Raw genomic sequence first — 15,094 nt, 5'->3', positions numbered from 1 at the left:
TTCTTACATGGCAGCTCAGGCCACTCAAGAGGCAAGGGTTCCAACGAACATGGTTAAAACTGCTTGGGCTTTTGTGACCCAGACTTGGATGTTACAGAACATCACTTCCATCACACTCAACTGGTCAAAGGAGCCCAGATTCAAGATGAGGAAACATAGACTCCACCTCTCAAGAGGAGTATCAAAGAATTTGAAGTTATGTATTAAAGTCACCTCACTTTTCAAGCCCCAAGTAAATTTCCCATATAAATCTTAGAGGGGCATCAATGGAACAGTCTATCCCTCTTTCTCTGACAAGGAACTGGAATGATATCTCCTGAGATTTCAAGGGAATGAATTCCTACCCCTCCCCAGAGGTGTGGCATGTGTACACTCACACATATACATGCATACACACATACACACACACACACACACACATATACAGGCACAGTCACACAGTCAGATCTGGTACATACATGTAGCCAAGCCTGCCCCCATCTCTAGATGAGACCCAAAGTCCTGCCCTAGAGTTCTTTCCTTAATTCACTGATCATTCTTGCTCCTACTTGTGTGAAAAGGGGGTATTGGCAGGGATGGAACCACTCTTTGATTGGAGAGAGGCCATACATCCCAAACCCACTAACATTTCACTTTAACATGTCTTGTTAAACATGTTGTGTGTGTGTGTGTGTGTGTGTGTGTGTGTATGTGAGAGAGAGAGAGAATGTTTCCTGATTTTGATTGGCTTACGTCAGTAAAGAAATGAGATCTGGTGTTAAGAGCAAGCAGGGGTGGCTCAGACATGTGCTACAGGCCCAAGTCACCATGAGATTTAAATTTTGCTGGGGATCAGCCCAAATCCTCACTTAGATCGGCCCTGCCACTCTCCTCCACACTCAGCCTATGGCCCAGGCCCACTTTCCTCCCTGTTCCCTGATCAGGCCATGTTCGTCCATGGCTTTGCTCATGTTATTCCCTCTGCATAGAGTACCCTTGTCTTTTTCCTGACAACCCTAGTGTCTGCCTCTTGTATCACATTCCATTGCAATTACCTGCTTACATGTCCACTTTCCTCAAGAGCAGAGACCAATGCTCTATTCACTGCTGCATCCTCAGTGCCTGGCACAGAGCAGTTCTCAACACAGGTTGAACCAGTGATTGAATGAGCAGCTATTGCTCTCAGATTCAGCAACTATTTCTCCTCCACGTCTCTGTGCTGCCCATCCAACTCCAATCTAACTCCTCCGACTGCTATGAGAAGGAGCAAAGGTCTCAAAGGCTAGGGTGGAAAGTTCGGGCTAGATTCTTGAGGCCTCAGGGAGACTGTGCAGAGTCTCAGAATACAGGAAAGGATGTGGTGCTGAGCTGTAGAGGTGTGGCCAGCAGACCCAGAGGCACTCACAGCCCTAATGGGAAAAGCCAGAGAATCCTGCAAGGTTTTTCCAGGGTGGGGGAAGATGTCTTAAAGTCTTTATACCTCAATTGAAGTAGTTTGTAAATGCATCTGGTTCTGCTGGGCTAAGTATTAGGGTCCGTTGGGAATATGTAGACCTGGGCCTGAGCCAGCACCTTTCTAGAAGATGATTCTGGCTACTGAGGTGGGGGCAGGTGCAGTTGAGTAAAGCAGTCCCTTGGACCAGTGCTCCTCACACTTGAATGTGCAAACAAATCCCCTGGAAATCTTGTTAAAATGCAGCTTCTGATACAGTAGGTATGAGGTCAGGCCCAAGATTCTGTTTTTCTAACAAGCTCCCAGGTGCTGGCACTGCTGGGTGTGGGGGGAGGCTGGGGAGGGCAGGGCAGAAAGCTGATGGGGTCACACTTTGAGTAGCAAAGACCTAGAAAAGTGGCATTAAGATCCAGACACTGAGGGAGGGCTCAGAGCTCAGGCCTTAAAGTAAGAAGCTGCCATCAGCAATGTAAAAAAAAAAAAATGTTCAGATGATGCAGGAGACAATATCATATAAAGCCAGCCTGACAAGCATCTGGCATGCTTGCCAACCTTTACATTCTCTAATTTGGTGACCATGGCAGACATCACTAGTAGATCCCAGCACTATTGCCCACTGAACCAAGAGGATGCCTCAGAATCCATCTCAACACAATCCTCCAGGTAGTCACTACCAGTTAATAACAGTTGGCATGAGAAGTGACCTCATTTACTATTTCTGGTACTGTGGTTAAGAGTCTGACTGCTGGGCTTCCCTGGTGACGCAGTGGTTAAGAATCCGCCTGCCAATGCAGGGGACATGGGTTTGAGCCCTGGTCTGGGAAGATGCCACATGGTGGAGAGCAACTAAGCCCGTGTGCCACAACTACTGAGCCTGCACTCTAGAGCCCACGAGCCACAACTACACTGAACCCACATGCCACAACTACTGAAGCCCGTGTGCCTAGAGCCCGTGCTCTGCAACAAAAGAAGCCACCGAGATGAGAAGCCCATGCACTGAAATGAAGACCCAATGCAGCCAAAAATAAAATAAATAAAATTTAAGAAAAAAAAAAAAAGTCTGACTGCCTTTGCTCTGCTCTGACTAGCTAGGTGCCCTCGGAATAGCTGTTTCCATGAATCTCAGGTACTTTTTTTTTTCTTTCTTCCTTTTCTTTTTTTTTTGGCCACACTGCACAGCTTACAGGATCTTAGTTCTCCTACCAGGGATTGAACCCAGGCCCATGGCAGTGAAAGCGTCGAGTCCTAACCACTGGACCACTGGGCAATTCCCTCAGGTACTTTAATATGCTGTAATTTGAGGTAAAGATAGCACTCATTTCATAGTTCTTTTGAACATTAAATGCTATTATGAATGTATTGAGCTTAGCAGTGTCTAGCATATAGAAAGTGTTCAATAAATGATGGTTACTACATAGAGGGATGAATGGATTGGCTGCACAATTAGAGGGGTTGTGAGGGGTGGGGTTAGGGTTAGGGAGAGAGAAGAGCCAGAGAGATAAAGGTGGGGAAGAAAAGGTGGACAAAGGCTGTGCCAGGCTGGGGATGGCTGGAAGATTTCCAGCTCTCTCTGGATGGAACTGGGCTCCCTACCGGCACTAAATCTCTTTGATTGGAAGGGGTGAGTGGCACTTGTCATCTTCAGGTATGTGAGTTCAGAACTTCTTATCGAAGAAAACTAAAAGACTTTGAAATGGTCAAAAATATTACTGTATGTCCTTGAAGATTGTCTCTGAGTTTTATTCTCTTCAGTTATTTTACAACTCAGACAACTGATAGTAATGGAAATGATTTTTGTCCATGTAAATTGTGTCTGGTGGAGATGCAATTGATTGTTGTCCAGTGGAAACTGCCCAGTTTTGCATTAAGCAAATTTATTTCTTAGTGGCCTAGATATGTTCTGTTCCTTGGATTCTACTTTGAATGTCTTACCTTCACTAACTAATGAGTTAAATGAACATTTTGATGTGTTCATTGTATATTTCTATGAGAGTAATTATTCTGCCTTGTAGAAAAAGTATTTTTTAAAACATTCTCATTAGCAGTGAGGATTGAGCAGGAGGCTTCCAGGACCCTCTGTCCTGTGCAAGCTTTCCCATGTTCTCCAAACACCAAGATTACATATGTCAACTTTATCAGGGATTGTCCCCAATTGCATTGCTTGTTTTACACAATCCAAGTAGACCATGATCCCATATTTGAGCTTGGACACATTCTCAAACAGTTAAATTGTGAGCTTGCTTGACAAAACATATAACAACCAAACTCACAAGTACTACACTTAATACTTATCCATTCACTGATTCAAGAAACTAGATGGCAGGCTACATATGGGCAGGGACTGAATTTGTGCATCTCTAGAACTCAGCAAGTGCCTGACTCGTGGTAAGCACTAAATACACATCTATGGAGCCAACACGTGAATGAATAAGCTTAACTAGCATTTATTAAGCACTTATTAGGTGCCAGGCACCTTTTAAACATTCTACTTGAATTAGTTTGTTTAATTCTCAAACCAGTCTTGCAAGGTAAGTATAATCACTATCCTCATTTACAGATAATACGCAGAGAGGTTGATTAACTTGCCCAGGATCAATAGCTAGCAAGGAGCTGAGGCAGGATTCAGGCCCAGGTAGCCTGGCTCCAGAACCTGTGATCTTGGGCACCCACATGTGCCAGGCATATTACAAGGCTCAGGGATAAGGAGATAAAAGACCAAACACAGACTCCCCCTCAAGGAGGTCACAGTCAAGAAAGGAGATGAGGGCTTCCCTGGTGGCGCAGTAGTTGAGAGTCCGCCTGCCGATGCAGGGGACATGGGTTCGTGCCCCAGTCTGGGAAGATCCCACATGTCGCGAAGCGGCTAGGCCCGTGAGCCATGGCCGCTGAGCCTGTGCGTCCGGAGCCTGTGCTCCGCAACGGGAGAGGCCACAACAGTGAGAGGCCCGCATACCGCAAAAAAAAAAAAAAGAAAGGAGATGAATAACCGTAATGTGATATGCTGTGACAGGTGAGAACACAGTGTGGGGACAGGATTGGCCTGGGATATGGCTCTCTGCGGAAGGGCCACCTGACCTCAGGTAAGTTCTGAGATGCTAGGAGTTCATATCCAGGTGAGGGGAAGGGAAGGGCATTTGCACCACAGGAACAGTATGTGCAAAGTCACAGAGCATGGTTGGTCTGAGAACATAAGGGTTCTGGAGGCTGGCACGTGAGAGTGTAGGGAAGAATGATGGGAGGTGAGACTGGAGACACAGGAGCCAGATCCACGTCGTGGAAAGCTGTATGTGCGGAGTGAGGGCGGGAGCTGGGACATTCCTTGCAGGCTTCACAGTATTTTAAGCAGGGGAGTTAGAAGCTCAGACCCCATACTCTGCCTTCTCCCCACCCACAGGACACTAAACCCAGTACGCTTAATTCTCTCCAAGGCATATCCCATGCCAGAGTTCCCTGGGAGGCCTAGACCTGGAAGGAGATGCTAACTGATTCTGGGACACACCCAGTGCCACCTGGAGCAGTGGCTGGGCATCCTCGCTCCCTTGTGTCCAGGATTCCTGCTGTCACCCCCCAGTCTCCAACGACCACCACTGTGACCACCTCAGGCACACTCCCTCCTGTCAGTCACATGCTGGGTGAGGCCAGAGATCAGAATTAAGCACCTTCCTTCCTACATTCCTTCCCTGCCCACCCTCTGACTCCACCATCCCCAGGAGCCGAAGAGGCTGGCACACCCCAGGCCCCAGTCAGAGGAAGGAGAATAGGGAGACCAGAGCTTCCTGGGGGAGCCAAGGCTCTGGGCTGTACCCTCCCCTCCCACCAGGCTGAGGCTGGTGATTAGCCGGGTTAATTACATCCAAACCATTTCCGACTGGCACAAGCCCACCCACCCACAGAACCTGCCCAGAGGCGTGCAGGCCTGGCCCAGGGTCAGGAAGCTAGGGCGCCAGCTACCCTGGGAGGGGTCCTGACCCCTGCAATGGCCAAATGGAGGGTGGTGGTCCTCCTCTCTCCAGGACCTTCTCCTCTACCCTTCACCCCAGGTCTCCCTCTCATCACCTCCTACCCTCAACCTCCCTTTTTTTTGCTCATCCCCACACAAATCCCTTTCCCTCCCCTCCCGGCTCTTCCTCCCACTCCAAGTTGGGAATGAAATCATGGGGCTCTGAGTTCTGCACGAGGCCCCGACATAAACACTCTGATTGGGGCTAATTATAAGGGCCAGGTTGGGAGGCTGGAACCTTCAGAAAGCTTGGCTTTCAAACAAAGGGCCCAGGGCTCAGCCCCCAGCCCAGGCCGGCTCCTCTCCAGACTTCATGAGGAATAAGGAGGGGGCGGGGCTACAGGCAGTCCTCTGTAAACCCAATCAATGGTCTATGAGCTTGTTCCATGTCCCAGGTCCTATCTTGTCCTTTCTCGGCTGCTTTCACCTTGGCCCTTCCAGGCCTCAAATCCCAGGGCCTTCCCAGCTGGCTGGGAAGAGCCGCAAGCCCGCAGTGGAAGGCAAGGCAGCTGGGGAGGCGCTCTCAGGCTATGAGACTGGGGATGGGGCAGAGTAGGGGGAGGGAGAGGCGCAGGGGGAGGGAGAGGCGCAGGGGGAGGGAGAGGCGCAGGGGAAGCCAGCTGTGACAGCCCTAGCCTTAATTAGCCAGCTTCAAAGCCGGCCAGCGAGAGTGTGCGCCCTGCTCACTCAGGCGGGTAAGACATTTCTGTCCTAATCAGAGGAGAGAAAGGGAGAAAAACACTACCCACCACCACCTCGGGGATCCTCTAGATTGTGAGCTGGTACCCCGAGTCAGGGAGAAAACGTAGGAGCACAGGAAATCATTCTGCTTTGTTAAAACTACCAGTAAGTCCAAAAGTCCTCAAGAAATGTACATCCTTTGATCCAGTGATTCTATTTTTAGGAATTTATCCTAAGTAATTGGAAGAGTGCTACCATTTATTGAGCTTCTACTATGTGTTGGTTCTGTACATGCATCCTCTGATCTAATCTTCACAACAACCTTGCAGACAGGTACTATCACCTTTTACAGATGAGGACTGAGGCTCAGAGGTTAGGAGACGTCCCCAAAGACTCACAGCTGCACTGTGTCATGCCAATGCCCGTAACTCCCCACACACGGTCTGTCTCTTTCTTCTTTTTTCCCTCGACTATGAAAGTATTAACATTCATTCCACTCTGCTGCATCTTGATACCTGCAAGAGAGACAGGATCTAGTGAATAACCTAGTTTGAGGGTGTTCCTGGTTTTGTAGGTCCGATGGTTTTCCCTTCTGACCCTCCTTTCCACAGCAGAGGGAATTACAGGCTGGGGGCTACTGGAGTCTGAGAAGGTAAAGGTTGCCCCATGGAGAAGTAGAACTACCCACAGATGAAGACTAGATAATGTCTAAACCAGGGACTGAAAAACCAGCTTGGGGATGGTGTGGGGGAGGGGTGTGCAGCTAGACAGTGCCTAACCCCCCTAAAGTTACATACAAAATTGTGTTCCGGGGTCTGGCCATTTTTTTCCCAGGAGGATGTCCAAAGATATTTCAGGTTCTCAGAGGAGTCAGTGGCCCCAGAAGTTTAAGATGCATTTTGAGGTGAGGAGACTATGTCTGGAGAAGGAAGGGACCCTACTACAGTGAGCAGTGGGATTATCAAAGGGGTGATGCCTCAGAAATGGCAGGAGCTTGGGTTCTGCTCCCCCAGACATGTGCCCCATGGCACCCTGGGACAGCATCTCCCCACTTCCAGAATCTAGCCCAGATCAGGGATCCCAACACCCTCCTGGAGAGCTTTTTGGAAAGATCTGGAAGTCCAGATCCCACTGATCCTCACTCTTTGGGGATGTCCAGAAGAATCTAGTCTTAGAAAGCCTTAGTGTTCTTTTCTGGGGCACTTCAAAGGACAAACAGTTTGTCAGCAGTGGAAGCATCTTCGGGAGGGGAATCTGGGGTGGGGTGGGGGGGAAGCAAATGTCTGAGCCATGAGGCAGGGGAGTCTGGAGGAGAGACGCCCTGCTCCTAGAGACCAAGCACTGCTGCTCCTTTGTGGGAGGGGGTATGATTGGGAGGGCAGGTAGAAAGCAGCTGTGGCCTAACAGCTGCCCCAGGCCTGGGGGCCTCAGCGGAAGGGCTTTCTTACTGGGCCCTTGACCCTTCACCAGACAAAGCCTCCCTCTTCCAGACCGAGGGACCAACCCACTTACAAGGGGTAAACTGTGTCCTATCTAAAGGGCGACCTAGAAATCTGTGAAAGTACACCTCCAAGCCCATGTGTTTGACTGGGTTTTCCCAACAAGGGAGCGGAGACAGACCCCTCTCCAGGGGTGGCAGTGAGCTCAAGTGTCTCACTTATGGGGCTCCGCTCCAGGGCACTTTGTCCCCTAAATCCTCCACACCCTCCGTCTAAGAGTTGTTTCATTAGAGCAATGCGAGTAGCCAGAGAGAAAGTTCCCCATACTTTCTGTAAGGTAACTCAGCCCTTTAGAGAAGGGAAGGGCATCTAGATGTATCCTTTCCTAGAGAGGCAATTATCTTATTGTCTGTCCTCTCCCCAGCCACAGAACCTATTTTTTTCAGTGTTCTCAGGCCCTTTTCCCCTCCGTTGGTGACTTTGAGGGAGGAGGGTTGAGAAGGATCTTTACCAAAATCCCCACCCACCCACCCACCCCACTCCGGGAAGAAAAAGGTACTGTTGCTAGTCTACCATCTCCTCCTGCCATCAGCATGATGGTCCACTGACAAAATGTACCCAAAGCACACAGAACTGGGATCTGGGGGCTGAGAGGCAGGGGAGGCTCTTCCCAAATCTTCAGCAGAGACAAGCACTCCTCTTCCCACTGGGCTCCTTCCCAGCCACTGGAAACCTCCCCCCACCTCCCCATCTCCCCTTTCGCAAGCTTTGGCCATTCTTTCCAGGAAAGACGCTCACAATTTGTTTGTAATTTAACTCTTTCCTGTAGCCCTTGTGGGGTTCCTTTAGAATTTTGCAACAAATGGAGCTACAGGGCGGTGCCCCCTCCCTGGCCTGCTTCTTTGATAGGTGAGGGAATCTCCTGTTGGGACTTCACACATACCATCATTTGAGAAAAGGCTAGTTTTAACTTATAATGTTGGCCACTGGTACAAATCATCTGGGGGAGGGTTATACATTTGGGGAAGGGGACTCTGCTGAAATCCCCAGGCCTCATTCAATTCCCAACGAAGCCCCACATACGTGTTCAATTACCACCAAACATTTCCAGATCCCCTCCCCCAACATAAACTAACACACGCAAACACTTCGAAGTAGGGGTTCTAACTTACTTTCTCCCTTATCCCAAAGCCTGCTAACAAAGGGTGTTAAGGCACCATTTTTCCTACCACGGTTTGGCTAAAAAAGCAAGGTCGGGGCAGGGAACCTCTTCTCCACCCCACCCCCAACCAACTAGGTCGGGGGGAGATGGAAGGAGGAGGTGTGGTTTGGTTAAACTAATAAAATGTTACAACCCTGTTAAGTACAATTAAAGGGCTAGATCTCTAGAAGATAATTAAATGCACTTTATTATTATGATTATTAGCTTTAATTTGCACTATTATCAAGAAACAGGAGATGCTGAAAAGTTGAGTTATGGGGCAAACTTGTTTCACCCCATCCCTTGGTCTTCAAATCGATCCATGGTAATTAAAATTCTAAAATACTCCAAATAGTTGAGGGAAATGATGTGTATTGGAAACTGCAATTCTCATACCGGCGTGAAAGATACTTTAAGAGAAGTCTTGACTTTTATTTGTGGGAGTTAGGGGGAAGATAAGAAACATGTTATAAACATTCTATCAATCTTGTGATATAGAATGTCATGTGAACACTCAACCCCACCCCCACAGTCACAAAGAGCCTGCCCAGAGCCTTCTTCCAAAGCAAAGATACCCACGTTTTTTCCCCCCTTCCCCCTTCTGGACAAGTTTGAAAAGAAACCGGTCTTTTGTCAAAGGAAAACTAAAAATCCCACCAGCCCATCCATCCGTTCCCTCCCTCCAACCCAACACATTTTATTGCCTTTTGAAAAACAAAACCAAAAAACCCCAACAACAACAAAACCCCACACACAGCGCACAAACCACCCCACAAACTGCTAACCTGAATGCCAGAGGAGATAGTCAGTTAGGGGTGGGGGGGAGAGCAGGTGAGAAGCAGACAGCAGGGGAAAGGAGATGAAAGGTGATCTCCAGATCCCAGCATCTGCGAGCTGATGATGCTCCCCCTAAAAATGGAGGCGGTCAGGATCGGTACTCAACGTAGTGGGATGGGGAGGTTGGGTTGTTTCAAAACACACATCGCAAAACACTTTCTGCCCCTCCAAGCGCTCGGGGAAGCGAGTTGAAAAGAAGAGTCAGAGAAGAAAGATCTTCCTGCCAGCAGGGGGGTGGGCCCGGAGGGTAGGGGTGGAGGCCATTCTTCACACGATCTCCGCCCTGTCCCCACCCTTCGGTTCGGGGTGTTTTTTTTTTTTTTTTTTTTTTTTTCCACGTCTTCATCTCCTTTGGGAAGTTTCCAAAGATCGAGTGAAGCAGACAGGACAAGTGAGAAAGGGGGAAAGGGAAATCAAAACGAATCCAAGTCTTGATCAAAAGTATCCAACTGCTTCCACAGACCCAGCGTCAGGGAGACGGCTCACAAATTTGGCTTTAAAACCTGAATGTAACTCCCAACTACCCATAGCCTCTTCCAGCAGGCCCAGCCCTGTCAAATCACCAAAATACTGGAACCGAAGTAGGGGGTGGTGTTTGAAAGGGGACTGAAGAAAGGAGAACCCCCCAACTCCCCCTCTTCCCCATTCCTCAGGCCTGGCGCCCCTCACTACTCCCCCCACTTTTTTTTTCCTTTTTTCTTTTAAATAGAAAATATATAATTAAATTTACAGAAACTATTTACAGTTTTAATTACAAACCTGGTGGGGGTGTCGGGCAGAGTTCTCTTTAAAAAGCGACCTAAAAAGGAAATGGTTTCGATTGTTCTTTATTTAAAAAAATAAAATAAGGAGTCTGTAGGAGCGCCCCCCCCCTCCCTGGGGGCGGAGCGCGAGGTGCCGGCCCGGCTGGGGACTCGGCGCCGGAGCTCCGGCTCACACGGTGGTCTCGCCGTGCCGGCTGTTGGTGAGACGGGTGTAGAACTTCCTCCACGAGTGCAGCGTCTTGCCGGACCAGATCCAGAAGCCCGACGTGATGCCCACGATGAGCGTCATGAGGTATTTGATCATGTAGACGGTGAAGTCGGGTGACATACGCGGCGTGTAGTGCGCCGGGCACGGGATGGCCAGGCTCTTGCAATGCTGGCTCACCCACGAGCGCTCCCAGTGCTCTCGGAAGGCCTGCTCGTAGAAGTAGCAGGCGATGACGATGGTGGCGGGCACCGTGTACAGCACCGAGAAGACGCCGATGCGCACCATGAGCCGCTCCAGCTTCTCCGTCTTGGTGCCGTCGTGCTTCATGATGGTGCGGATGCGGAAGAGTGACACGAAACCGGCCAGGAGGAAGGACGTGCCTATGAACAGGTACACGAAGAGCGGCGCCAGCACGAAGCCCCGCAGCGGGTCCAGGCTGTTGAGGCCCACGAAGCACACGCCGCTCAGCAGGTCGCCGTCAATCTGGCCCATGGCCAGGATTGTGATGGTCTTGACGGCGGGCACGGCCCATGCGGCCAGGTGGAAGTACTGCGAGTTGGCCTCGATGGCCTCGTGGCCCCACTTCATGCCCGCCGCCAGGAACCAGGTGAGCGACAGGATGACCCACCAGATGGAACTGGCCATGCTGAAGAAGTAGAGCATCATGAAGAGGATGGTGCAGCCCTCCTTCTTGGTGCCCTGCACCACCGTACGGTAGCCGTCCTCGGAGAAGCGCTCGTTACACACCACGCGCTCCTGGAGCACGAAGCCCGCGATGTAGGCCACCGACACCATAGTGTAGCAGCCTGACAGAAAGATGATGGGCCGCTCCGGGTAGCGGAAGCGCTGCATGTCCACCAGGTACGTGGTGACGGTGAAAAAGGTGGAGGCGCAGCACAACACGGACCAGGTGAGGATCCAGAGTCGCGCAAAGCGCGTCTCTTCCTGGGAGAAGAACATGGAGCCGTCGGGCCGCGCCGGCTCGCACGGAGCCGCGCAGTCGCGCTCGCCCAGAAACTTGTAGCTGAGATAGGACGGCACCTTGAGGACGCGCGGACAGTGGAACGGGTGCTCCAGCGTGGCATAGCGCGGGGGCGAGCCGCCGCCACCCGGGCCGCCCGGGGTGCCCCCCGCACCCGGCTGCAGGCCCGGCGGCGGCGCGGTGGTGAGCAACGCGGGCGCGCCATCCTCCGAGTGGTTCTGGCCCACGCAGATCTGCTCCGCGCCGTGGCGGGGGAAGTGCTCGCAGCGAAGGCGCTCCGGCCACTGGAAACCGAACTTGTTCATGAGCGCCTCGCAGCCCTGGCGCGCGCGCTCACAGATCGAGCGGCACGGCGGGATGGCCTGCTCCAGCACAGTGCACACGGGTGCATACATGGAGCAGAGGAAGAAGCGCAGTTCGGGCGAGCACTGCACCTTCACCAATGGGTAGAACTGGTGCACCTCCAGTCCTGCGTCCTCCTGGTTCGTATGGCCCAGAAGGTTGGGCATGATGGTCTGGTTGTAGGCGATGTCCGTGCACAACGGGATGGAGATGGGCTGGCAGAAGCCGTGGTCCGGGATGGAGATGCCCTTCTCCCCGTGGAACTGGGCTGGCCCCGCAGCGGGCAGCAGCAGCAGCGGAAGCAGCAGGCGGGGCAGGGCGCTGCGGGGCCGCATGCTGGCCGCCGCCCCCCACCCGGCTCCCGGACGCCCCCCCGCCCCCGCCCCCAGCCCCGAGACCGCGCGCCTTCCCCGCCGCCGCCTCGCCGCGGCCGCCGCCTCCCGCGTCTCTTTGCAAACTTTGCTCGCGGCTGCCGAGTTGGGGAGGCCGGGCGGGGGAGGGGGGCGGCGCACCCGCCCGCTGGCTCGCCGAGGTCGGACTGAGCCGCCGGAGACACCGCGCGCTGCTTGCCCTCTCTCTTCCTCGTCCTCCTCCTCTCGCCTCTCCCCTCCCTTCTCCGCCCAGCGACTCCTTTGTGCCTTCCTCCAGCCCTCACCTCGGCCTCTCCGATCCCAATTAGTCGGTTTCAAGGGGGCCCCCGCCGGCGGCCCCGCCCTCTCCTCAGCCCCCCAAAAAAGGGATCCTTGAAACCGCCCCGTCGAGCTCTAAGTACCATCCCAAAATGTTCTCTCGGCCAATGAGATTTAAACCCGAGGATCAGCCCCGAGGGCTGGATTGGTCAACCACAACATAATGAGATCAGAAACCAGATGCCAACAAAACTTTCGCCCCCCCCCCTTTTGCTTTTTAAAGAGACAAGCTATTATTATATTAAGGGCTTTTTGCCCAGCACGGGATTTCTCTGGAGTCGCGGCGGCGAGATCCGGAGACACACGTTCCCCGAACTGCGGCGGACCCGAGTCACTCAACCCTGGATCACTCTTCTTCCGGGGGGCCACGGCGCTCTCCGGGGTAGGGTCTCTTTAAATCCTTGCCTCCGCCCCTGCTCCTCGAACCCCACCTATTCCAGTCCAATTTTTCAGATCAAGTAAAAAAAATATATAAGTTTGAGAAAAAATTGTTTAAGGGAGAGATTTTTAAAAAACTATCAGTTTACAAAGACTTTTCTCTCAGCTCCTTCCCATGGAATCCAGACAAAATTTCCTGTCGCCCTATATGTAGACCCCTAGGAGTTTGCCTCGCTCCTCCCCCTCATACACCCTTAAATAACCCTCTGGAAAACGAGAGCCTGTCTCTTTAAGAGGCTCTTAAAGGGGCCTGGACTCCGGGGCGTAATTGCCCCGTAGCGAGCACAAAGGAGCCCATTATGGTTCTTTGTGTTCGGTGGCACCTCAAAGTGAGAAAACTCAGGAACTCAGAGGCCCTGAGCTGGAGGGTTGGGGCGGGGGTGGGAGGGGGTGAGGTGAAGGAGAATGGCCTAGAGCTGCGGCTTCTCCCTCCCCTTTCTTCCGAGGCAAATCTTAATTATGCAAAGTAAAGTTTAGTTGCCATAACGAGGAGGTCTTAATCGGAGGTTAATGGTGGGGAGTGGGGGATGACGAGGAGTTTTGAGCTGAAGAGATGACTCTTTTAGGACGTTTGGGGGAATTTTCCTCCTCTCTCTCCACCTCTGCCCCCACCCCCTAAAAGCTTCCAGATTTGGTCTCCTCGGAGAGAGGGGAGTTTTACCCAAATCTTAAGTGATTCCACACCAGAAACGGGTGGTGTGTGTGGCGAGGGAGGAGGCTGGGGGGTTGTGTGGATTAACCCCCTACACACACACACCCACACTTACCTGGCTGGGGGTGGATGGCGGTGGCCAGCAGGGTTCCGGCTAGCTTAGAAAGGTTTTCTTCTGTTTTCTCCCTCCTTGGATTTTAAGTTTGAGAGGGGGTTCTGGGGAGGAGAGGGGGAATTTGCATGTAAATCTCCTGGGCCTGGTACTGGATGATGGATCAATTATTTTTATTGTCTCTCAGAGGGAAGGGGGGACACGTAAAAAGAAGAAAGAAAATTGAGTTTAGAAAACCCCTTTGCTTCTCTGTCTGGGCCAAATCCTCCCAGCCTGGCGAGCTGTTTCCTGATCCAATCTAGAAAAGGACTGCTTTAAAAACAAAACAAAAAAACAAACAACAACAAAAAGAGAAACCTAAGAGAAAAAAAGAAGAAGAGAATAGGAAGAAGGAAAGAAAATTCTAAGTCATAGATAAAAACAATGGATCCAGGTTTGATAGGATTCAATTTTTTTTTTTCTTGATTGAATGAAATACAGATTTTCAGGTTCTTTACAACAGGAAGATTCTCCTTATCACTTCCTGGAGAGGTCGACTTTTCACTACTTTAGGCAGAAAGATTCCCTTCAAAATCAGGGGGCTATGCCTTAGCTCTCCATTTTATTTCCATTCCACCCACAAGTCCACCTTCACCCCAGAGCAGTCTAGGGATGGGAAAATTGTGCTATCCTGCTCTGTGGGACCCAAACTAAGCCCAAGGTGCTGCTTCTTCAAATCTCCCCTCCTACTCTACCTCCAGGTCATCTCTAGAGCTGGTACCACCAAGCCTCTGAGCTGAGCGGTGAAAACAAAAAATGAGTAAGACAGGTTCCTCCACTCTACTCAGGAAGCTCTCACAGTCCGATAGGAAATTGAGAGTAAATCTCCAATAGAAATGCAGCATCTTCAATTTCCTTCCATGACAAACCTGTTTTCCTACCCTTGGGCCAGGCTTGAGTGACAAGTGACAGCTATCCCTTCCCCAGCCACCCCCAAGGCAAAGGGGGAGCTGAAGCTGGAAAAAAGAAATAAAAGACATCCTTTCATTCACTCAGTCAACCTTTCATTCTGCAACACATTTTTATTGAGTCTTCTGATTTTAGACCACTGTGGTAGGTGCTGTGGACAAAACAGAGAAAAATGGCAGCATCCCTGCCCTTTACAACTTTACGGTATCCCAGAAGAAAAGTGATTCTATGAAGATCTTACATGTATCTAGCATTTTTACCTGAAATGGATACCTAGTAATTGTAATTACTAAGGTTTATCGAACACTTACTAAGCACTGTGCATACATTATGTGTATGCCTACAAAGTAGGTATTGCATTGTGTTTAT

General features: G+C 51.0%; 1 protein-coding gene across 1 annotated transcript; it reads right to left on the bottom strand.

The window, feature by feature from the left end:
* Positions 1 to 10,446: 10,446 nt before the first annotated feature.
* On the bottom strand, positions 10,447 to 12,236 carry FZD2 (frizzled class receptor 2). The gene has a single exon (XM_060081611.1). The coding sequence runs from the start codon at positions 12,219 to 12,221 to the stop codon at positions 10,524 to 10,526; it is 1,698 nt and encodes a 565-aa protein (XP_059937594.1). The 5' UTR covers positions 12,222 to 12,236; the 3' UTR covers positions 10,447 to 10,523.
* Positions 12,237 to 15,094: the final 2,858 nt, after the last annotated feature.

The sequence above is a fragment of the Mesoplodon densirostris genome, chromosome 18, assembly GCF_025265405.1.
Source record: "Mesoplodon densirostris isolate mMesDen1 chromosome 18, mMesDen1 primary haplotype, whole genome shotgun sequence".
NCBI classification, from domain to species: Eukaryota; Metazoa; Chordata; class Mammalia; order Artiodactyla; family Ziphiidae; genus Mesoplodon; species Mesoplodon densirostris.
This window is presented reverse-complemented; position numbering and strand designations above follow the sequence as displayed.

Excerpts from the sequence above, each read along its gene's own strand:
- FZD2 (XM_060081611.1), bottom strand. The coding sequence starts at position 12,221 with ATGCGGCCCCGCAGCGCCCTGCCCCGCCTGCTGCTTCCGCTGCTGCTG.